This window comes from Podarcis liolepis, assembly GCF_965112155.1.
Source record: "Podarcis liolepis genome assembly, chromosome: 16".
In the NCBI taxonomy this organism is placed as follows: Eukaryota; Metazoa; Chordata; class Lepidosauria; order Squamata; family Lacertidae; genus Podarcis; species Podarcis liolepis.
The window spans coordinates 41308608-41333620 of record NC_139567.1 but is presented as its reverse complement, the minus strand read 5'-3'; the positions used below and the strand labels follow the sequence as shown (position 1 = coordinate 41333620).

Below are 25013 nucleotides of genomic sequence, written 5' to 3'. Positions count from 1 at the left end.
TGATAGTTTAATTGTCAAGGCACTGGACTGTTAAATGTCACCTGGATTCAGCATGACCTTTACAGCAGATTGCACAGATTCCCACTAAATATCTTCCCACGAGGGATAGAGGGCTCAGCTCTTGTCAATTTAATTTCCCAGTGCGTGACAATTTCACCTGTGTTTATTCTTAAACCTCTTCCATCCCATTTCCATATTAATCTGTAATTTAAAAAAAAATCCATACCAAAAAATATCCATACAAAAATTTGTATTTCAATACATACTTGTATGTATCTGATCACAAAATAGTATGTTGAATACAGAGTTTATTTCAATACCCGCATTGGCCCCCTGAAATTCATATTTTGCAACGCATTCTGGTGCAGTTCTTCTGAGCCAAGAATCTATGTTGCAAAACTTGGAGAAGTACAAAAACTGAAGAATAATTATGTCTTGGTTCCATGTTCTTAGTCCAGGAGGTGAGAATTTGGTCTGCTTCCCCATTTGCAGAATTGCAGAATTGGAAGGGACCACGAGAATCATCTAGACCAACCCCAGCAGTGTAGGAATCTGCAGTTCAGGAGCCCCAACATGGGACTCGAACCCACAACCCTGAGATTAAGAGTCTCATACTCTGAGCTATCTCCTTCCTCCTTGAAAGAGGAAGCCACAGCCAATATACACACAGTTTTTAGAAGACTACAGGGGTAAACCATGATTTGGGTGATTTGCCCACCCTCCAACTCCAGACCACCCACAGAAACATCGTACATACACCACAGAAGGGGTGTAGTAGCTCAGGACCACCTCTCCCAATACATCATACCTATATCACAGAAAAGGCGGTCTACAACAGAAATCCGAGTGCGTTGTTTATCTCCTGTCTGGCAAGTTACCTGATTGTATTATCTGGGTTTTGGCCCCTCTTTTGTTATTATAACTACTGAATTCCTGAATCTAGATCACAGGTCACAGGCTCACACCCTGTTCATATCTTGAATGTGCCCTTAAGACAGGATTTGTGAGGAAAGAGACAATGGGGACCTTCAAATTCTTACAACACCGTGATGCAAATCCAAATTTTGTATTGAACCCTTTTTTGGGGAGGGGGCAGGGATGCATAAACAGCCACCAGGCTCTGCCTGCCCATTTGTCTCTCATTTGTCTCCCTCAGGTGGCGTGGTGCTTGGGATCAATGCCAAAGGGGAGCGCCTGAAGCACTGGTTTGACTGCTTAAAAAACAAGGATAAGAAGATTGAGCACTGGCACACGCTCACAAACGAGCTGCCGGGGGCCCTCCTCAGCGATTGACCTCACAGACACACCCCGGATACCTGGGAAGAGCATAGCACACAACCCTGGCCAAGAAACAACGGCTGCCTTCGGATTTCCTGTTTACTTCATGCCATGGGAGGGATCCCATGTCGGCAAGGATTGAGAGGGGGCGGGCCTTGCTTGGAAGGTCCCAGCTACAGCCAATTTGCAGGGAACTATTTGACACTGCTACACGCCCCCCCTTAAAAAACCACAAAAAACAACCCACAACAACTTATTTCCTGTTGTTTGCAAGCTTCAGTCCTACAGATTTCTCTGGGATGCCTTGAATTTACTCTTGCAGCAAGTTGGTTTTCTCTCTCTCTCTCTCTCTGTGTGTGTGTGTGTGCGTGTGTGTGTGTGTGTTTGGGGGGTGGGGTGGTCCAGAGGGCTGCATGCATTAGATCTGTGACTTCTTTGATATTCTGGATTCAGTCCTTGCTGCCTTGTGAACACAGTGGCAACATGAATGCACAAATATATAGTAATATAGATACATAGATACATGGGTTAGGGGTTTCCCCTCTTCCTCTTTTCATTTGGTTTTTTTTTGTAATATGTAACTGATGCAAAGTGTTTTGTTGAATCTCCGAATTAAGAGATACTCGGTGACATCTCTAGCTGTTGTCTGTCCTTGGTGTGTATGTGCGGGAGACTGGGGATGGGGGGGGTGGGCAGAGGGTGGTTAGTTTTCAATTTTGCTCTGAAGTATTTCAGCTGTCCTGCTAGATAAGCGGTGAAGAAGCTGTGGCCCTCAAGATGCTTTTGGGTTCCAGCTCCCATCGCTCCCCAGACCACTGGCCATGCTGGGACCTAAAAATGTAGGAGGCTGCCTTATACCCAGACTGTTGGTCCATTCAGCTCAGTATTGTCTGCACGGACTGGCAGGAGCTTTCTGGGGGTTTCCTACAGGGAGTCTTTTTCCCCAGCCCTATCATTGGGGATTGAACCTAGGGGACATCTCCCCGATAAGCAGATGCTCTGGGAGTTGGAGCGCAACGTCTCGAGGGCTGCAGCTTCCATGCCGCTGTGTTTGACAATCTGCTCAAAACATAAACGGTCAACCCACAACACAAAGGGCTGTGTCACTCACCTGAGGCGACCGCTACCTTCTTGAACCCTCATCTTCCTCGGCCTCTTCCCTGTTAAGAGAAAACGAGAGAGGCCGCTGAAGAATTGCCAAAGGCTTCTCGCTGGTTTTCAGAGAATTATCCAAGCAGGGAGATCAGAGGCCTGACTTTTTGTGCAGCTAACACACCTGAGAAACTGGAAGCCTTCCTTGTTTGGCTACCACAGTTCTCTGGCATCAAACAACACACACTCTCTCAGCAATTCACCAGAGTCTTTTGCAAGACAGAAGTTTAGGGTAGACCCTTCTGTAGCTCGGAGTCCGCAAAGGGTTTTCATCCCAGCTGGGAAGTCCAGCCTGCAGCTGAATTCAAAGACCAGCACTGACTTCCATAAGTGTCAATACATGTTAAAAAACCGGGTCTGCTGGGCTTATTAAAAAAAAGGAATTATTCTTCTGTTAGCACACTATAGACTCTCTAGTTAAGAGAGAATAGATTTATTCTCTGTATCAGTTTTATGATTTCTTTCAAGTGCAAAGGTCTTTTTGGGGGGTGAGTAGGTTCTGAGTTGTTTTTCATGTGAAGTCATTGCAGAAGACCATCAAACTCATATCTCATGGCTTGTATCCAAAGGTAGTCATAATTAGGGACGGAGGAGAAATTCGGTTCCATTCAAATTTTACAGAGATTCTCTCTGATCTGTGCTTTCAAAAACAATATGCAAACTGAAATGCAGCTGTCCTTCGAAATTCACAGTTCTCTGAATTTCACAGCGCAGTTCTCCAATCAAATAATATGTATATTAGGAAAATGCGTGCACAGCACCGCATATGTTAGTGAAAATAAGTTATAAAATGTGTTTATCAGGCAAAATTGCATACAAAAACATGTATGTTAGGGAGGAATTTGCACTAAGATGCTGGTGAATTTTCCTGCAGACTTTTTTAAAAAAAACAAATAAATTGCAAACTGATGCAGAAATCTGGAGAAGCAAAGACTGCAAGAAAGAGAAACAGAAATTAACAGACCCAGTCATCCCTAGTCCTGCTCAGAGTAGGTCCATTGAAATCACAGCTACTGTAGGTCTACTCAATTCAATGGTCCTACACTGAGTAGATAGTTGGAGACAACCCAATGCCTTTATAGATCCTGGGAGATTAGTTTACTGATTTAGCACCATTTGTAAGAAGTTATTTGGATACTAATCCACAAAAACCTATGCTTTTCAGATGTCGCTCCCATGGGCAAGACTCATGTACTTTGGAAACAGGAAGTGCAAAAATCACTTCCTGCCATCATGGTTTAAAACTACTGTTGTTTGTGGATCATACTGGAGGAGAAAGAAGCCAAGTGCTGATTGCAGACAAAATCTCTCTGCAACATTTTGTATTCCAGGGGAAGCCTTGCCAATTTTCCTTAACACCTCTGTCCTGCACTTGTTACCCAACTAGGTATATTTCATTTTGCACAAGGAAAGATGTTTTCTGCAATCAGCTGGATTCTTCCATTAAAAATGGCTTCTCCGCCTCCCCAGCCACAAACAAGGCTTTAATAACTGCCATATCCAGGAAATCACCATTCACGGAGTCATTTTCAGCCTCAAGCTCTTTTAGCGGACAGTGAACAAAATTGTGGCCAATTTTCATCAGGTGGTTCTGCGGAGATCATTTTCTGTTGTGTTCCAGAAAGCACTTGAAAAGGCAATATCTGGCACTTTGAATCGATGAGCTGTTTGGAGAAAGCGTTTCAGAGGCACATTCAGATACCTCTCGTGTGTTTTCCCATCGTTGCTTATTGCCGGTGGGAAAAAGCAGAAAAGGGGTATTTGCAGACAGCTGCCTGTTGTAGACTTTGCATCGCAGTCCCGTTTAAACAAAAGAAAGCATTTTCACATACACACACCCAGGCTTTCAGGGACGTTTTCGCACTGTCTGCATCATCAACGTGACTCTTCCACATAGGGCAAAATAAATATTTCCACCACACTTCTATGGTGATGGCGTGCCGAATAACTTCCCTCCACAGAATATTTTTCCTAGGTACAGAAACAACATCACTTGTAAAGAGGCCCATGGAACAGCCAAGTTGTATGCCTTTTTAAAAAAAATAATAATCTCAAAGATAAGCTGTTTTCAGTGTCTCAATATGATCACACACACCTTCCTGCTGATTTCCGTGGGTACATGATCCTTTTCGTTTTCTATCAAAAGCCTTTTTTTACCTGGACTCTGTACATATGTAAATTAAAATATATATTATACGGTATATATAAATATATATATATATATATTTAAAACAAAAACTACTGCATGTCAAGTTAGTGGTTGTCATGCAAAAGACTTGTTAGATGTTTGATACCAATGTTTTGCTACAGTGAGTTGGCCGCAGAAACATGTCCTCTGGGCTGCTTCCCCACAGATCAATTTTGTATTTCAGTATTACTATATGTACTTTTTGGTCAGATTTGTTTAATCTTTATAAATAGAACCGCAAATGAATAATAAAAAAAAAATGATGGAAAAGTTTCATTTTGGAAGTTGAATGATTTGATTGCATTTCTGTGCCGTTTCGCATTCAAATGAATCCCAAAGCGGCTCACAAACAATAAATAACATGACAGAGTGTCACAAGGGCAGCATAAATCACATCATATAATTAACAAACCATCAGTAAAACAATCACAATCTATTAAGTACTGTTAGCAAACCAGCAGCTAAAGAATAAGCGAAACATCACAATTACAGCGTGAGTCAGATGATTGACAAATCAATAAGGCATTCATACTCTACAAGGCAATATTTAAAAAATAACAACTAAAAAATAAGTTGGACAATATGAAGTTCACACACACTTCCCCAGCGATTCATAATCTTTCACCCTGTTCAGTTCCAGTGTGGTGTAGTGGTTAAGAGCGGTAGTCACGTAATCTGGGAAACCGGGTTCGTGTCTCCGCTCCTCCACCTGCAGCTGCTGGGTGACCTTGGGCCAGTCACACTTCTCTGAAGTCTCTCAGCCCCACTCACCTCACAGGGTGTTTGTTGTGGGGGAGGAAGGGAAAGGAGAATGTTAGCCGCTTTGAGACTCCTGAAGGGGAGTGAAAGGCGGGATATCAAATCCAAACTCCTCCTCTTCTTCTTCTTCTTCTTCTTCTTCTTCTTCTTCTTCTTCTTCTTCTTCTTCTTCTTCTTAAAATATACATACACATCCATCAAGCCAGAGGACATTGATCCAACAGAAACACCTGCAAGAGAGCCATACTTAAACTTGTTAGTTAACTTAAACCCACATCCCATCTTATAAACTAAGCGTGCAACCCTATAGCTTGCTTTCAGTAAAAGAAGGCTGCTTTTTTTCCAGTTGGAACTCACCAGAACTCACTACCTCTCAGGTGGTCACTGCTGCCATTATAAGAGAACGAGGGAGGTGTCCATGGTGAGTTGGGGTACCTCTTTTTCTAGAAAAATAGTTCTGAGTAAGAATTAAAGGTAAAGGTCATGGCCAACTCTGGGGTTGCGACGCTCATCTCGCTCTATAGGCCGAGGGAGCCGGCGTTTGTCCACAGACAGCCTCCATGTCATGTGGCCAGCATGACTAAGCCACTTCTGGCGAACCAGAGCAGCGCATGGATACACCATTTACTTCCCGCCAGAGCGGTACCTACTTATCTACTTGCACTTTGACGTGCTTTCGAACTGCTAGGTTGGCAGGAGCAGGGACCGAGCAACGGGAGCTCACCCCGTTACGGGGATTCGAACCACCGACCTTCTGATCGGCAAGCCCTAGGCTCTGTGGTTTAGCTCACAGTGCCACCCATGTGTGTTGTATTGGGGGTGGACTTGTTCAGCTGAGTTATTTTCTAGGTGAGTTTCCGGGGCAGACGAGTCAGTGGTGGGTGGGACTATAAACAGAAGTGGGTGGAGTAAGGATTGTGAATTTTACCACACATTCTCTATCCCCCATTCAAACAAGCAAAGGGCATTATTGGAGTTCAAAGATATAGCCAAGTGAGGCCAAAAAAATCAAGAAGGATGCAAAGCGGGACCTGTGAGGTATGGTCCAGGGAGGGTTCTGAGGGCCAGACAGAGATGCTTGGAGGGCCACAATTGCCTCACCTGGTTTACACACACACACACACACACACACACACACACTTTTCAGCCATTTAAACTAAGCATCCAAACACTGAGCCAGCATAAAAGAAAATCCCACTCAGTTAAATGGAGCAGCTTCTTGACAGTCGTATATAAGCAGCTCTTGAACTTCATCTCCTTTTTGGATGGTGAGCTGATTATTGAGACCTGGACTTAAGAAAGCTTAAGGTGCCTTAATGCCCTGGATCAGCTCCAAATTCCTAACACACCTGTGGGCTTATAAAGGGGGCAAGCAGCCCTTCGAGGGAGTCGATTGCATGCTCAGCCTCTCCCGATTTCCGCCCCCAATAGAAGAAATGCAAGTTTCAAACGCTTCATGGGTTGAGGTGATAAACAGGACCCCAGGCCCTTTTGAGGGGCCACAATGGCCCTACGTGGCCCCACAGAGCACCTACATATCAGTGGCTGTCCTCATGGGGCTGGTGGTCATCTCGGCCACCTTGGTGAACGGCTTGGTGATTGTGGTCTCTGTCCAGTTCAAGAAGCTCCGCTCTCCTTTGAACTACGTCCTGGTGAACCTGGCCGTGGCTGATCTCTTGGTCACCTTCTTTGGGAGCACCATCAGCTTCGTAAACAACGCCCACGGCTTCTTTATCTTTGGCCAGGCGACCTGCGAATTTGAAGGCTTCATGGTCTCCTTAACAGGTAGGGTGATGACCCTGGTGGCCCTTTGGCTTCCTTTGAAAAGCAGTTATCAGACCTTGCATTTACCGTATTTTTCGCTCCATAAGACGCACCTAGTTTTTAGAGGAGGAAAACAAGAAAAAGAATATTTTGAACGAAACAGTGGATGTATGATTTTTGTGGTTCTTGCTGCGGCCACAGACATGTGATCTGATGGTGAATTTGGGGTGACCCAATGGAAAAATCCTGAGGATCCATGTGGATCAGTGTTTTGTAACCACATTTTTGCACCACTGCAGCCACAGGAAAAAGTGGATGCATGATTTTTTTGGTGCAAGATGTAGCCATGGACATGCTATGTGATCTGATGGTGAATTTGGGGTGACCCAATGCAAAAATCCTGAGGATCCATGGGCTTTTACCTCCCCCCTCCCAGGCAGCCTCTGCTAGTGTCCCTTATCTCTCTTCCAATCCCACTGTTCAGCTGTTTCCTTTCAACACGCCCTTCCCTCTTGTTTGCCTTAGTGTCTTTTCCTTAGCTGGAGCAGTTTTTTGCTCCTCCTTTTCTTCTAATTTCTCTCCTTATTGCTTTAGCCTTCCTGTTTCCCCCTTTGCAAGTTTGCTGTCTTTACCTCCCCACTCCCAGGCAGCCTCCTTTATCTCTAGCGTCCCTTATCTCTCTCCCTGATCGGCAAACGATCAGCGGCTTTGTTTCAACACCCACTTCCCTCTTTCAAAAAAAAAAAAAAAAGCATGATCTGCTTTTTACCCCTGGGCAATTCGGCTCCAGGGACCATGCATTCGCCCCATAAGACGCACAGACATTTCCCCTTACTTTTTAGGAAGAAAAAAGTGCGTCTTATGGAGCGAAAAATACGGTATACACTACTGTTGGAGCATTTGGAGCGCACTGTACGTCGCACATCTCCATAATCTGCACAACAGTTGCATTTTCATGCCAGTGTTATGAAACTCATATTGCGGGTTGGTTGGGAAGGGATGCCTGAAGCAGAGGAAGTCAGAGTTTGCCTACAAACACAATGGGGTATCCGGAAGGGCCCAACTTAGAAGTGGAACATCTGCTTTTCATGCAGAAGGCTCCGGGTTCAATCCCTGGCATCTCCAGGAAAAGTTAGGAATTTTACCCTTTCTGAAATCCTAGAGGGAGCTGCTGCCAGCGAGTGTGATCAATACACAGTCTCCACCCCCATCGTTCTGCCCAGACACTGAGATCATGCACCAAGGGCCTTCTGGCGGTTCCCTCATTGCGAGAAGTGAGGTTACAGGGAACCAGACAGAGGGCCTTCTCGGGGTGGCGCCCGTCCTGTGAAATGCCCTCCCACCAGATGTGAAGGAAATAAGCAGCTTTCCTATCTTTAAAAGACATCTGAAGGCAGCCCTGTTTAGGGAAGTTTTTAATATTTAATGCTGTTCTGTTTTTAACACTTGATTGGGAGCCGCCCAGAGTGGCTGGGGAAACTCAGCCAGATGGGCGGGGTATAAATAAAGTATTATTATTATTATTATTATTATTATTATTATTATTATTGAGTTAGATGGGTTCAAGGAAGATGGATCAAGCTGCCATCCAGGAAGGCAGTTTCCTACATTCCTCTTTAAACCAGCCCTTAATTCAGAACCCCATAGACTGGAAGCCTGCTTCATATTTAGAAGACCTTTGTGACTCAGTGGCAGAGCATGCAGAAGGTTTAATCCCCAATGGAATCTCCAGTTGGGGCTGGGGGAGAATGCTGTCTGAAACCCTGGCAAGCTGCTGCCAGTCAGGGTAGACAATACTGAGCTAGATGAACCAAGTGTCTGATTCAGTATAAAGCAACTTCTTTTTTATTTTTCGAAAGCTCAGCAACATTGATTTTTTTTAAAAAAGAAAAATGGATAGCACCATAGTTTCCCATGAGTAAATGCTATTTTTTTGCTGCTATCTGATCATTTAGAAAATTCTAGCCATTTTTGCCCCTTCATGGATCACTGCCTTGTAAGGAAATCAGCCCTGTGTGCTCACTGGAAGGACAGATCCTGAAGCTGAGGCTCCAAGACTTTGGCCACCTCGTGAGAAGAGAAGACTCCCTGGAAAAGACCCTGATGTTGGGAAAGATGGAGGGCACAAGGAGAAGGGGACGACAGAGGACGAGATGGTGGGACAGTGTTCTCGAAGCTACCAACATGAGTCTGACCAAACTGTGGGAGGCAGTGGAAGACAGGAGTGCCTGGCGTGCTCTGGTCCAGGGGGTCACGAAGAGTCGGACACGACTAAACGACTAAACAACAACAAGCCATTTTTGAGATTGTGCTCTAGTTATTCCCCTTCTCTGTGGTCAACCTCTCCTCTCTAGCCCTTCTTTTTCCAACTAGCATACGCTGGTCCATTAGGGCAAATAGGGCACTGCCTCACCACCCTCATTCTCAGCTCAGCCAAGCCCAACCTCTCTGCCATCTTACTTACAACCAGCCCAGAGGATGGCACTGCCCATCAGCTTCCACCTCCTCCTTAGTCTCAGCATTGCCCTTGCAGAGAGGAGGAGGATGGGAACAAAACTTGAATTGCTTGGCTCTGGCGCCACCTGCTGTTGGGCTCCCTTGCCTGTTGCCCTACCATTTCCAGTGGGCACCGGTCAACCCTGAGTTTATGTTATGAATAAAACCTGCATTTTTCAAAGGAAACGTGCAAAAGCTGTGTCCGCTATGTTTGGCTCTGTTCATCCCTGAGCTCTTCTCAAGGATGGGACTACGTGGGGCTACCTTTGAAGGTGACCCGGAAACTACAACTAATCCAGAACGCGGCAGCCAGACTGGTGACTGGGAGCGGCCAGCGAGACCATATAACACCGATCTTGAAAGACCTACACTGGCACCCAGTACGTTTCCGAGCACAATTCAAAGTGTTGGTACTGACCTTTAAAGCCCTAAACGGCCCAGTATATCTGAAGGAGCGTCTCCACCCCCATTGTTTTACCCTGACACTGAGGTCCAGCACTGAGGCCCTTCTGGCGGTTCCCTCACTGCAAGAAGCCAAGTTACAGAGAACCAGGCAGAGGGCCTTCTCGGTAGTGGCGTCCTCCCTGTGGAACGCCCTCCCACCAGATGTCAAAGAGAACAATAACTACCAGACTTTTAGAAGACATCTGAAGGCAGCCCTGTTTAGGGAAGCTTTTAATGTTTGATGTATTACAGTATTTTAATATTTTTTTGGAAGCCGCCCAGAGTGGCTGGGGAAGCCCAGCCAGATGGGCGGGGCATAAATAATAAATTATTATTATTATTATTATTATTATTATTATTATTATTATTATTATTATTAGAGACGTGTTCTCTGTTGCTCTAGAAGGCATGACTAGAACCAAGGTGGAAGCAGATATCGGCTAAAACTTTGGAGACACTGCCTGATGGGAGGAGCAGTATAACAGGGGAGCTGAACTGTCCCAGGAGCTGGTGGTGAACTCTCTACAGCTGGAGGTCTTTCAGCAGAGTTGGGTCAGCTACCTGCCAGGGATGCTGCAGGTGCCAGACCCCTGCACTGAATAGGGCTTGGACTGGATGGCCACTGAGACAACCCTCCAACCCTAAAATTCTAGGTTCATCTCTTCTTCTTTTTTCCAGGGATTGTGGGTCTTTGGTCCTTGGCGATCCTGGCCTTTGAGAGGTATCTCGTGATCTGCAAACCAGTGGGCGATTTCCGCTTCCAGAAAAGGCATGCCGTGCTTGGTTGTGCTTTCACTTGGGGGTGGTCGTTCGTCTGGACGGTCCCACCACTCCTCGGCTGGAGCAGCTACGTCCCTGAAGGTTTGTTGACAGGGGACTTTAGGAAGCCACCGCCTTATGCCATCTCAGGCTGTTTGACCATCTAGCCCTGATCTCATATATATATATATATATATATATATATGCAGGTTTTGGTGTCTTCGGGTGTCTTCCCGTGTAAGAGTTGGGGTGTCTAGGCGACGTTTCGACGAGGTCTCACTCGTCATCTTCAGGCTGGTGCTTACGGCTTCTTGTTACTGGAACAGAGCAGGATCTCAGTGTTTGAGTTCCTATAAATACTGTTGAGGGGGTGTGGTGTATTCTGGGCAGAGAGGAAGTTCCCAGGATAGTGTGACTTTTCTTCTTTTGTTCCTTAATTACTTGAGGGATATCTTGAGTGATTACTTGAGTGATATTCTGAGTACCACTTAGGAGGGTCATTAAGAGTGGATTAGTTGCTAAAGCTTTCGTGTCTTGACCTCTCAGAATATCACTCAAGTAATACTCAGAATATCACTCAAGTAATCACTCAAGATATCCCTCAAGTAATTAAGGAACAAAAGAAGAAAAGTCACACTATCCTGGGAACTTCCTCTCTGCCCAGAATACACCACACCCCCTCAACAGTATTTATAGGAACTCAAACACTGAGATCCTGCTCTGTTCCAGTAACAAGAAGCCGTAAGCACCAGCCTGAAGATGACGAGTGAGACCTCGTCGAAACGTCGCCTAGACACCCCAACTCTTACACGGGAAGACACCCGAAGACACCAAAACCTGCATTCCTGTACCCGTGAAAATCTACGAAAGCATATATATATATATATATATATATATATATATATATATATATATCCATTTTTATCATATTCACATATCCTACAATACAGTACAAACACTCAAGGGTTTTCTCCCTTCCTCGAACCCTAGGCTTGAGAACATCCTGCGGCCCCAACTGGTACAGCGGCGGAAGCAGCAACAACAGCTACATCATGACTTTGTTCGTGACCTGCTTCGCAATGCCTCTCAGCACAATCCTCTTCTCCTACGCCAACTTGCTGATGACGCTGCGAACCGTGAGTACCGGGCAGAGTTGTGCTTGTGCGTGCCCTGTGCTGCTTTGAGCGCATCGCTGTAGACGGCCGGGGGCAGCTAGCGGTCCCTCGACGCTTTCCTGATCCTTCCCGCAGGTGGCGGCTCAGCAGAAAGAGCAGGAGACAACTCAAAGGGCCGAGAGGGAGGTGACGCGAATGGTTGTCGCCATGGTGGCTGCCTTCCTCGTCTGCTGGCTGCCCTATGCCAGTTTCGCCATGGTGGTCGCCACCCACAAGGACCTCGCCATACGGCCAGCGCTCGCTTCCCTGCCGTCGTATTTCTCCAAGACGGCGACAGTGTACAACCCCATCATCTATGTCTTCATGAACAAGCAGGTAAGGGGAAATTAAATGATTGTGGGGAGGGCCATTTATTAGCCAAACTCATTTGTGGTCCTTTTTAAGGGCAATTCTGTAGACTGCAAAACATCTATGCACTGTGAGTCAATCAACCAATCTCTTTATCATGGTTAAGGACTAATATTCAACACTGTGTAAGTCATCACAGAGGGCTTCTTCCATGGCAGCGGACTACATATGTCAGGGTTGGGGAACTTTTATCAGCCTCAGGGCCAAACTAGCTCATAAGGAACCTTCCAGGTCTGCCTTCCAGTAATAGTAGTAGTAGTAGTAGTAGTAGTAATTTATTTGTACCCTCCCCATCTGACTGGGTTGCCCTGGTCACTCTGGGTAGCTTCCAGCACACACAAAAACATAATAAAACATTAAACACAAAAAATTCCCTATACAAGGCCACCTTCAGATGTCTGCCAAAGGTTGTATAGTTACTCATCTCCACAGGGTGGGCACCACTGCTGAGAAGGCCCTCTCCCAATGGTAGGTGGCAAAAAAGGTAAAGGGACCCCTGACCATTAGGTCCAGTCACAGACGGCTCTGGGGTTGCGGTGCTCAACTCGCTTTATTGGCCGAGGGAGCTGGCGTACAGCTTCCGGGTCATTTGGCCAGCATGACTAAGCCGCTTCTGGCGAACCAGAGCAGTGCACAGAAACACAGTTTACCTTCCCGCCGGAGTGGTGCCTATTTATCTACTTGCACTTTGATGTGCTTTCGAACTGCTAGGTTGGCAGGAGCAGGGACCGAGCAACGGGAGCTCACCCTGTTGCAGGGATTTGAACCGCCAACCTTCTGATCGACAAGTTCTAGGCTCTGTGGTTTAACCCACAGTGCCACCCGGTCCCCATAATGGTATGTGGGGACAGAGGCAAAAGTGGGCAGAACAATGGATGCAGCTCTTACCTTTCTGTACTGTAGGGCTACATTAGAAGTTTAATTCTGAGGTTCCCATGTGCCCTTTTTTTTTGGTTTGGAGAAATATGGAGGAACCTGAATTGTGATGGGTTTCAGGATGTTCAAATGAAGAACATCCAAATTTTCATTTAACCAAATTTCTCCTCCATCTTTACGCACTGCAACAAACTGCTCATTTGGACCCACCCTGGTTCTGCAGGCAAACACGATGGTGACCCTGTCAATTCTCCCTTCTCGCCTTCAGTTCCGCAGTTGCCTCCTCTACACGATGAGCTGTGGCCACAGACCATTATCTTCCCAGGACACAACACCGGCTGGGATCAGCCTCCCAGGCCGCCTCACCACCTCAGCTTCAGAAGGAAGCAGGAATCAAGTGTCACCTTCCTAACGATGCAGAAGGGCAAGACCTGCCGCCACCGCCACCTTTGAACGTGGCTCTTGTTTCCGTTCTCTAAGTCGCCTTGTTAAAAGTGCAAAATCTGGGAAATGGAATCCCACAGAAGAAGTCAGTACCTTTTATTAGAGGCACATCTGATGGATAGAGACAAATCTGTGAACTCGTCGGTGCCATGTCTTTTCTTCCTGCCCAGCTTGTGTCCTAAACTTTGCCCGTTTATAAACGTGAATTGGGCCCAGAAACTGATTGGCAGCCAGTGCAGTTGGGTCAGGATAGGTGCAATATGCTCAAACTGTCTTGCTCCTCTCAAATAATCCTAGTAACTGTAGCTTAGCTCTCACAGAGCTATAGTTCCCAGTACCCTTAGGTTCCTAGGATCCTTGGGGGGGGGGGGAGTCGTGTGCATGAAATGTGCTTTAGTTATGTGGTGCACACGTGATTTATGTTAGAACAACAACAAAAGCCTCCAGGGGTTGCTGGTCTTTTAACTCCCATCAGCCCCAGCCAACATGGTCAACAGATGAGTCACAGTCAAGCAAGATCTGGAGGGCCACAGGTCTGCAGCCCCAATCTCAGAAGATGAAGCTGCCCGTTGGAAAAGCTCCAACTCTTTTCTCCGGCAGGCCAGTTAATCTTGCTACTAACACAACCTCTCCGCACACCTGTCCTTTTTCATCTTCTTCTGGCCACACTGCTGGGACCAGGAGTCGTGAACCCAATTTAACAGCCAACTGCATGATTTGCATTTTCTCCAACTGCTCTTGGGAAGAGATAAGTGTGTGTGTGTGTGTGTGTGTGTGAGTGAGAGAGCGCTGCCCATATAAAGACTCCCATCTTATCTGCACACCAGAGGAAAGGAAGAAATGAAAAACCGCCCGGTTCCTTTCGACCCTCTCAAGCCTTACTTACGCCATCAAAATATCTTGCACCTGAAATAAAATGTATTGCCCCTTTATTTTTGTTAGGTTAGGTTGTTGTCGTGTATGTATTTTTTAAAAAAAAATTGCTTGGAAGTTATTTTTAACAGTGGTTACCCGGGGCAGAAGAGAAAAGCAGAGCGAAATAAATGAATAAGGAAATCAAAGCGAATCACTTTGCTTGAAGGGGCGTGGAAAACGTGTGGATTAAACATCTTTATTTAGCACAAAACAGACTGATGCTAGGATCCAAAGGCCTGTGTGCCAAGGTACTGCAGATACAGAGAGGGGTTGCCAACTTCCCTTTCTGGCTGCAGCTCCTGCGACCAACGTTGACAGCAAGCACCATTAAGAGGCATTGCCTCTTGTAAGCAATGTGGCAGTTACTCTGAAGAAGGGACTGCTGCAATGCACTCTGTGTGGGGCTTCCCTTGTGCTTGATCCAGAACCTGTTGTTTGTGCAGAATGCTGCACCGCAATTGCTGGCAGGAGTGAGACCCTGTCAGCGTGTACACTTTGCCTCAGAGGCCCGCACAGCTTGCTGATTTGCCACCAGGCCATGGTGTTGTTTTTAGCACATATAAATTCCTGGACAACTTGGGACCTGCGGGATCAGTTTACCCCAAATATGCCCACTCGACTGCCCTGCATGAGAGCCAGTGTGGTGTAGTGGTTAAGAGCGGTGGACTCGTAATCTGGGGAACCGGGTTCGCGTCTCCGCTCCTCCACATGCAGCTGCTGGGTGACCTTGGGCCAGTCACACTTCTCTGAAGTCTCTCAGCCCCACTCACCTCACAGAGTGTTTGTTGTGGGGGAGGAAGGGAAAGGAGAATGTTAGCCGCTTTGAGACTCCTTCGGGTAGTGATAAAGCGGAATATCAAATCCAAACTCTTTTGCTCTCTGGAATGGGTACTGCAACACGCGCCACGTAACACTCATTCTGCATTTGTAACAAATCAATCTTTGGAACTTTGAACCTCCCTTCCTATTGACATCAAAAGGCATTTTTGTTTAGGCAAGCCTGTTCAGACATGTAGAATGTTGACACATGTTGTAAACTGGTTTCCAGCTTTTAATTGATTTCAATTAGTTTTAAAATGCTTTGAATAATTGTTTTTAACTGTATTTTTTGCTGATAACTTCATTCATTCATTTTTTGTAAACTGCTTTGAGGCTGAGGTTGTTATGAAATCAGGGGGTGTATAAATTTTATGAAATGAAGTACTTATAAAAACTGCAGCCCGTAAGCACTGCCTGAAGAGGCATGCTCTCAACGGGGAATGCATGCTCTAAGATGTCACCTGACTTGTCATCTGAAAGTTTTGTTTTTGCTGCAGAATCATTGCTTCTACTCACACGCAAACATATGCAGACTGAATAGTCGACTGATGGATCGACTGTCACTCATGACTGATGAAACATTTATTCAATTGGATGGCAGCCCTGAAATCTGTGGTGTGATTCCAACTTTGAAAAATACCACATTTTTTGCTCTATAAGACTCACTTTTTCCCTCCTAAAAAGTAAGGGGAAATGTGTGTGCATCTTATGGAGTGAATGCAGGCTGCGCAGCTATCCCAGAAGCCAGAACAGCAAGAGGGATCGCTGCTTTTGCTGCGCAGCGATCCCTCTTGCTGTTCTGGCTTCTGGGATTCAGAATATTTTTTCCCTTGTTTTTCTCCTCCAAAAACTAGGTGCGTCTTATGGTCTGGTGCATCTTATAGAGCGAAAAATATGGTGCCTTGTGCAAACAAACAGACGGAATTATCAGTCATCAGTCTGGTCCTTATCTCCGTGCTTCGCCTGTCTTTCACATCTGTTTTTAAAAGTAGCATGTGTACATTTTCATGCATGTATGCAGCCATCCTGGACCATTTTTAAAATAATAATAATGGAGGAAATATTTTTGGGGGGTGAGGGAACCATGCTGTCAACATCACAGGCACTAGCCAATTGGTGCCTTTGAAAGCTGACTTCCCCTACATGATGAGAAGACGAGGAAACAATAATAATGCTATTATTTGCTCCCCAGCCATCGGACTGGGTTGCCCCAATCACTTGGGGCAGCTTCCAGCATATACAAAAATATAATAAAACATTAAAAGCTTCTCTGTACAGGGCTGCCTTCAGACGTCTTCTAAAGGTTGTATAGTTACTTATCTCCTTGACAACTGATGGAGTTTCTCCATTGAGAAAAGAATACATTTGGGTTGACTGCAGAAGGCATGTCTCTTTCCCTGTTCTATAGCTCTTCTTCTGCCCTCACTTTGCTAGGTAGGAAAACAGGAAGTGAGCATGAAGGGTAAGTGAGGACAATAATTCATCACTTGCCATTCATGGTCTAGGGCAAGATGCCCTGCGCTTCCTGTTGAGCCTGCCTTCCATGAACACCTGAACCCAAACAGATTGATATTAAGTGACAAGTGGGAGCTAATTGCACTGACGGGTCCATGCTGAGCGTAATTATCCAGAGAGGAGTTTGCTGCAAATCAATTAATTAAGAGTGCCTTTCCCCTTTTTAAAGCCATGCTTGCGCTCCCACCCACTCCCGCCTGGTGCCACCGGTTGCTTCGTTTTCTCCCAATTAATACAATTCATCTGCTTTTTGTTTACAACCATCAGGACTTAATCCAATTAATTAAATGTTAAGCAGCGCTCCGTTGACTATCACTAGAGGAAAAGAAGGGGAGGGGGGTTAAATTTGCAAAGAGCAACAAAAAAGAGAATTTGTCACTAATAATTTGCAAAGTGAGGAAGTGATGCTTTCTGCTGCTTGTTCACTCCCTGTGTGCTGACACATGCTGGGTATGCAAGTTTGGTGGGGAAGCATTTGCCTTCCATAGAACACAGAGTGACGCTTATGAAAGAGGCAGAATATTGCTCCATCTAGCTCAGTATAGTCCAAACAATTCCCCCCCCGTATAATTTTTATTAAGTTTTTCCTTTTATAACACAACAAATACAACCTTACAATAACAAACAAATATACTCAGTAGTATAGGAGACAATGGCAAGTGTTGTGGGAAGATTCAACGACAATCAAAGAAACTTCAGAATGTTCCCACTGGTAAAAAGTTTTAAGACAAGCAATGAATTTTGCGGCCTCGTACAGGGACATGTTGCAACACTGGTGGGAAAAGATTTGATAATTACTTCCCACCCTCGTCTACAGAAAATTTCGACCGGGTTAGAGATCCCTTTTCGAACTGCAGCTGTTCAGGGCTGACATTGAATGAAGAGGAGGAAATGACCTGCATTTTGAATGTTCACACCTTGAAAATGAAACACAGGAGTATGACCCTGGACTCCTTTTTTGGGTATGCAACCAGAAACAGTATCCCCACTTCTCTTCAAGAGCATTGGCTATTCTTCCACAGTTGCCCATCACATATTGTTGTGAACAGGGATTTTCTACTCTGGCAAATATGAAAGATCAGAAAAGAGAAAGGCTTAATTGTGTTGATGAGGAGATGAGAGTTTGTCTCAATTTAGACCTAATATGAAGGAGATTATCAGGCAAAAGCAAGCTCACACCTCTCAATAAGCTTGTATCCATACTTAAGGTACATATCTAAGAGGCTTGTTTATAATTATATTTTGGGAATGACTCACGTTTTTTGGTAGCTGCATTGTTTCATACTTTCTGGATGTCCTGTGATTATATTATAAAACAGTTGTGTTCTGTCTTATAAATCAAACACTGATAGTTGTTGTTTCAGTTTCTGGTGTATTTTTTATCAATAAAAAATTCGGCATGGAGCAAATTTTTATTCTGAATAGTGTGGACCAGAGGAAAAGGTTTGAGAGCCACTGGTCTACACTGACTCACTGTGGCTCTCCAGGGTTTCAGGCAGAGGGGATGTTTGTCAGCCTGCCCCAGAGGTATAAAGATTGAATCAGAAACCTCCTGCATGCTCCACCACTGAGCCACAGCCCGTCCAGCTCTTCCGGGGGGTGGATTTGAAGGGGAAGTAGTATGAATTAGGCAGATTCACCTTTCAGGGCAAACCAAATCTATTATCTCCCCCATTCTCATAATCTGAACCCAGAGCCCAATTTTGCACCGTGTTCCAGTCCCTGCACTGGGATGGCATGGCAATGGAGAAGAAATTTGGCTCAGTTCGCAATTAAAGGTGGATGCACCAAATTTCGCACTTCCCGAAACAATGCACACACTGAACCGCAGCTGCCACCCTTTGAAATTTGCACTTCTCCAAATTTCTCAGGGCTGTTATTCCATGAGAAAGGTGGCCCTAAGGACCCATGCGATGGAGATGGAGGTAGACCTTAGTTTTGAGGCAGACGCTGTATCCTTTTTTAAAAATTGCAAACTGGTGTGGGGAACTGAACTTAAGCCTGGAAAAAATGAGCAGGGGTAAATTGAAATTGACAAATTCACCCATCCCTAACCAAAGTGCAAAAAAGCCACCCAGCAACCACTAGGCAGACCTGGGTTTCTTGTTTCTTATCCAGGATTCAGGTAAGGAAGAAAGAGACTCTACTGGAGCTGGGAAACAGTTCATTATAAAAGAACTGCTGTAATCATGACATGTTCCAAGCTGAGCTGAGGGACAACTCCGTCTATTCAAGGCTTGTCACCAGACAAGGTGGCTTTCTGCCATCTCCTGGACTGGCATAAGCAATAACTTGTGACAGAATTGAATAAATTGAGTTGCACCAACCCACCTACACTGCATTCCCAAGACGGCTTGCGCAGCACATGTTCTTAATAATCTGTTTCCTGACACTGTCTGGCATCTCCTCCTCTAGGATCCTTGGCCGGTTGGTGTCACTTTCAATTCTTTAAAAACGTGTTCCAAGAATTCAAGTGAGACAAAAAGGCGTGAGGGGCAGGGAAAAGAAGCTTCCACCTGCAGGGTGATTACAAGAACTGGCTCCCACGTTGACAGCTAACAGTGGACCTCATAGCGCGGACAGAGTTCCAGCCTAAGCTGCCCCAAAGAAGTAAATGGGGCGTTGCTTTGCCCGTGAGATTTTCAAGCATCTCATTGGTCTCAGACCTTTTATCGGAGAACAAGGGTGAGGAGAAGAAAGAATCGCTGCAGGGGTCTACGAGGGGTGGGTGGGGGTTCATTTACTGTTTGCATTTTAATGAGAGTCAATGTCAGACTTCCCAGAACACTATGCTAACCAAAAATGAAACTGTCAACATCCACACATCTCTGACTTGCACAGTATAGCTCCCCCAAAACAATAAAAAATTGTATATTCACACACACACCTCCCGCCACTCTGGCTGGCTTCCAACAAAATATTAAAATTACTAGGAGAAAAAGGTCCATAAAGTGTCTATATCAGGGAGATGGACATATCAAGACGCACTGTATTAAAAGAAATTGTTTGCAAAAATGTGTCTAACGCTGATGAATCACCACGAGAGCTTTGGTTTTAAACTGCAAACCAAATTTGAGACTGGGAGAATAAACATAAGGCTTATTTGCACATTACATGCATTTGCAAGTGCCTGTGGGAATCATTCATTGATTAATACAGTTATGCACCCAAGTGGGCAATGATTGTGCATTACGTATAAATAATTGTGCAGGTGTACAACTCGGCTATTTGTGTACACGGATTGCACACTCCTGGAATGTAATGTCCAGACAGTGAAACTGACAGGTTTTTCCATTCCTACCTCCTTCTGGTTACCTTTTGCATTCAAGTAACCACGCAGCCCATTGCATTAAGACCTAGGGTGGCTCGGCTGAAGGTACAAACATAAAGAGAGCCTGCTGGATGAGGCCAATGGTTCATCCAGTCCAGCATCCTGTTCTCATAGTGGCCAACCAGATGCCGGTGGGAAAACTGCAAGCAGGACCCAAGAACAAGAGGACTTTCCCCTCCTGCAGTTCCCAAGAGCAGGGAATGTTTTGAACGTGAAACGTACCTGCTAAGCCTCTCCATTAAAATGAAAGGGAGCAGTCCTTCATGAACAAGGGGTCCTTAGGATGTCTCTGAACAGAACGTGCCGTTGGACTATGGTGAAGACTTACAGAATCAGTGGAAGTAAAAAGTGTGGGTCCCAGCAGCCAGGGAAGATGGGAGCTGTTGTCCAACATCTGGAGTACAGTGGTACCTTGGGTTACATACGCGTCAGGTTACAGACACTTCAGGTTACAGACTCCGCTAACCCAGAAATAGTACCTCGGGTTAAGAACTTTGCTTCAGGATGAGAACAGAAATCATGCTCTGGCGGTGCGGCGGCAGCAGGAGGCCCCATTAGCTAAAGTGGTGCTTCAGGTTAAGAACAGTTTCAGGTTAAGAACGGAACTCCGGAACGAATTAAGTACTTAACCCGAGGTACCACTGTACTACGTTCACTCCCCCAAACGAAGAGTAAAGAGGGAATGAATGTGAGCAGCAGTGTCACTCTTCTAGTTGGATGAGGGCAGAAATGTGTGCATTTCATCCTTAAAGCACACCTTAGATCACATTTTAGTTGAAATAACAGCTTTGCCTCCTGCATGGTTCTGATGTGGGAGATGGCTCTGTAACTTCCACCCAACCCCTTTGAAGGGTCAAAGGGCTGGTTAAAAAAACTAGACTGGGGCACTTGGTTAAGCATTTAACCACCCCAATAGTCCACATTTAATGCAAAAGTGAGCCCCAAGTGACTGTCCCAAGAGCTAAGGCTATATATGCATGTTTACTTGGGGGGCTCACGCCTATGTAAGCACCTATAGGACTGCACCTGGGGCTTGTTCTTGATGAAGCCTCTGCAAGGCACAGTCCTTTTCGTTCCTGCAGGACTTGTGGAGTAAATGGGTCAGGAGGATGGACTGCATTTCTTTGTTTGCTGCTGTTGGTAAGTCAATCTTTTGTGTTTTTTCTCCCCGCAAAGGGTATTGGTGCACAGCAAACCTGTCACCTCTGAGACCTTGTTTAATAAAAGCATTAATTAATTTTTGGTAATTAATTACCAAAAAACCCAACCCATCTGGAGGGCCACAGGTTTCCAGTCCTGGAGTCTCCTCCTTTCCAAACCCACAGTCAGTATTGGCACAGAGGCTGCTTCTGGGGTTTGGTGCAGGTGTTTCTGTGTTTTTGCACCCACAGAAATCAGGGGATCCCAGAGGATGCGTCAGCTGAACGGTGCCCCCTTTCCCACCGCAATGGCACAGCCTCCCACTGTGGAGCGGGAACTATTTGGAGGCAGCTGGAGAGGGATCACTGGCGGAAATAACACAACACAGTGGGTTGTTTTTTTTTCACACATTCCTGTATAAAATATAACAGTGTTCATTAAGTTATCTTTCGAGCATATGGTTCATGTTTTTACCCTTCAGGCTGTTTTTGTTTCATTTTTGGTGGTGTTTTTTTCTTTTCTTTTCTTCAAAAAAAGTCTTGGTTCCTACAGGCAGCATCAATCCCTGCTTTGGCACTCGGCTGCGCACAGTTCAGCTCTTCAGAACAAGCACAGGAAAAATGAGATGCTGTCGCCCTGTCAGAATCTGAATGGTAAGGAGAGGCTCCCCTATCAGGGTGGACTAGACTGAGAGAAGTGTGCAAATGACTGCCGGGGCCTACACACTGTTGGATGGCTACCTTCCAGGTCTCCCACTGCACATGGGCCCTCTATATCCACAAAGTTGGTCAAGCAGCCTCGAGAGGACAGCTGGCAAGGTTTTCCCAGCATCTCCCGCCCCGATGCCACCATTCTTGTGTTATGCAAGAGAGAGGAGAAAAAGCATGCCGTTTTACTGATTTTTAGATATTGCGTGGGACCGGGGAGGGTGTGGGAGGAGAATGAGCTTAACCAAAAAGATTGTGTTTTGAAAAGCAATCCCATTTTGCAAAATAAACGAGGCGTCTGGCCTCCTGTTCCTAAGCACCTACTATATCAAACGGATGCATCAGGCACATTTGAGCGAGACGTGAAAAATTGGTTTCCTTCTAGCGGCTGCTTCGGTTTCATAGTCGGCCTAATCCCTCGCAAGGCAATCTTCCGCAGGCGGCTGTAAATCCTGCCTAACAAGGTTAGGAGAGGAGCTCTAACTCCTCGGCAGAGCATCTGCTTAGCATGCAGAAGGTCCCAGGTCCCAATCCCCAGTGCATGCTTACTGGGGGTCATGGCCCAGGTAGGGGCTCTGCAGGGCGCAGATGAGTTTCTGCTCCAGTGGAGTCTGAGTGGTGGATGTGGGTGGGTGGTTTTGGGGTGTGTGTGCGCGCGCTATTTGGGGAAGAGAACCAGTGAGAAGTTCCACATCGCAACGAGCTGAGCAAGCATTTTGGATGAAAAGGTCTTGCCACAAAGCTACTTATGAAGATAAGGAGGTGGAGGAGTTGTGGGCTTCACGCCCCTTCCCCACACTCTTAGGGGCTGGCTCCAGCCCCCGCGATAGCAAGGGGAATCCTCGGCCGCGTCATATTTAGGTCTGGCGCGGCCGAAGCTCCCCCTCTTTCCATCGCCGCAGCGGACTTGGTTTTTCCCTCCCTTCCCACCCTTTAGGCAGGTTCTCTGACGTTGCTATGAACTTCGGCCGGTTGCCGTCAAGGGGCCTGGTAGGAATTTTTCCAAATGGCAGATTGGCTCCAGCCATTTGGTTTTCGCCTACCTCGTAGCAAACCGTCACAACTCCTCAGTATTGGCGGTTAGGCATTGGTGGGGGTATTGATCTATTGTTATGCAGATGAAGGGTGGGAAGGAGCACCATCACCTCCCCCCAAACATAGGGTAGTCCAGTAAAGGATTCTGGGGGGCGTGGCCTTGTCCGAAGCCTAAGGAGGTGTGGGCCTAAGGCACGCCTCCACGTGGTGACACCGGGGGGAGGTCCTAGTTGACGTGCCTCAGCAGGACTCCTCCCACTGGTGGTTAACCCTTACTGGCCTTCATGCCGGTTAGTTGTTAGGACCAATGCCTAAGCCAATACCGCTCAATTCCTGTACTCAATAAAGTTGTGGCCTAATTCGACCCATTAACCAGAATTCATGTGTCCTGTGTCTTTATTTCCTTGGGGGGAGGCGGGAACTCGCCATGCAAAGAGGGTCACACTTGCATAAACCTGGTTCTCCCCCTTCATCGTTCATAAGAGCCTGCTGGATCAGGCCAAAGGCCTCTCTAGCACAGCACCCTGCTCTCAGTGGCCAACCAGTTGCCTGTTGCATTTGCTCCTCCTGTGGTTTCCAGCCACTGGCATTTGAAAGCACTGTGGAGGTGGAGCACAAGCCACCATGGCCAGTAACCATTGATGGACCTCTTGTCCATTAGGTTTGATTTGATTTGAGCTTGGTGAGGTTTCGAAGTCAACACTTGAAAAAAGAAGAACACTAAAAAGACACAATGCAGGGGCACGGTTCCATGTTTCTTTTATGGATCAAGACAGACCTTCAACATTCTCGGCAGAACCCTCCGATTCGCTGAAGCTGTCCTCTGCTCCGTCCCTCATCTCGATGTTTCCGTGATGGGCGTGGCTTGGCTCCCTTAGGGGACAGAGAGGTGTTGTGTCAGGGGCAGCTTTGGGGTGCGGCCCGTTTTTAACGGCATCTATCCAATCGGCTCTTCTGGAAACAATTTTAAAGGTGGACCTACAAAAGCAGCCCTTTCTGAAACAGCACGAGAAATGAAACCCAGGTAGCCTTCAAAATTCATCCTTCTGCGAAATTTGCAGCGCAGTTCTCCAACCAAACGATAGGTAGAAAAAATAGTGTGCATATAAAGGCAAGTATTTGTGGGGGAATACACAGTGATGCAATACAGTTAGAAAGACTGCTTGTAAAAATGTGTACCTTAGTTAAAAATTGCATTCAAAAATGCATAGTTTGGAGAAACCTACACCAGAATACTTAGAAATTTTCATAAGCTTTTAATAATAATAATTAAATAATAATAATAATAATAATAAGAATAAGAATTACAAATAGCTGTTGAAGTGTGGAGAATTGAATTTTAGAATGGGAAAAGGAAAACCCATGAGAGCAGAAGTCAACAGTTTCATCCATGTCTACTTGATTATTTGATTGTTGTTAGCCACCCTGAGCCCGGCTTTGGCTGGGGAGGGCGGGATATAAATAAAAATTATTATTATTATTATTATTATTATTATTATTACTTGGAAGAATCACCTTCTCCTGTATATATACCTGCCTGGGCCTTGAGATCTTCATGGGAGGCCCTTCTCCAGGTTAGGGTCATAGGGTTGCTAGTCCTACTAAAAGTAGACCCACTGAAGTTAATGCACATGACTAACTTCAATAAGTTCACTGTTGGCAGAATTAGTTTACACCAAGTCCATTGCGCCCTTTAGCTCAGTGTTATTTATAAGGTCTGTGTTCAGCAGTAATGCTAAGCCATAGTTAACATTAACCACAGTTTATAAACCAACAAGAAACTGCAGCTGGAGAGCATGGTTTGCTCCTGGTTAATAAAGCCATTGATTAAGCCGCTGCATGAGGAGTTTTCAAGCAGGAAGCTGAGA

General features: G+C 45.8%; 3 protein-coding genes across 7 annotated transcripts in view; 2 read left to right on the top strand and 1 right to left on the bottom strand.

Moving 5' to 3' along the window:
• The window catches only part of DOC2B (double C2 domain beta), a 123882-nt gene extending 118988 nt beyond the window's left edge, over nucleotides 1–4894 (top strand). The window contains exon 9 of the mRNA XM_083480064.1: nucleotides 1157–4894. Within this exon, the coding sequence (XP_083336190.1) occupies nucleotides 1157–1293 (137 nt within the window). The 3' untranslated portion in view covers nucleotides 1294–4894. The remainder of the gene's footprint in view (nucleotides 1–1156) is intronic.
• Nucleotides 4895–6010: 1116 nt separating this feature from the next.
• Nucleotides 6011–12811, top strand: LOC310695526 (pinopsin-like). The gene is made up of 4 exons (XM_083480177.1): nucleotides 6011–7162; nucleotides 10760–10942; nucleotides 11831–11976; nucleotides 12091–12811. The coding sequence occupies exons 1-4, from the start codon at nucleotides 6694–6696 to the stop codon at nucleotides 12343–12345; spliced, it is 1053 nt and encodes a 350-aa protein (XP_083336303.1). The 5' UTR covers nucleotides 6011–6693; the 3' UTR covers nucleotides 12346–12811.
• An 8860-nt stretch (nucleotides 12812–21671) lies between these two features.
• TEX14 (testis expressed 14, intercellular bridge forming factor) overlaps nucleotides 21672–25013 on the bottom strand; it is a 57563-nt gene continuing 54221 nt past the window's right edge. For 3 of the 5 annotated variants that reach the window (XM_083479742.1, XM_083479741.1, XM_083479739.1), the window contains one exon: nucleotides 23888–24018. In XM_083479742.1, the coding sequence (XP_083335868.1) occupies nucleotides 23913–24018 (106 nt within the window). In that variant the 3' untranslated portion in view covers nucleotides 23888–23912. Of the gene's footprint in view, nucleotides 22002–23887; nucleotides 24019–25013 lie in introns of those variants that run through there. The other 2 variants (XM_083479738.1, XM_083479740.1) reach the window with 2 other exon arrangements.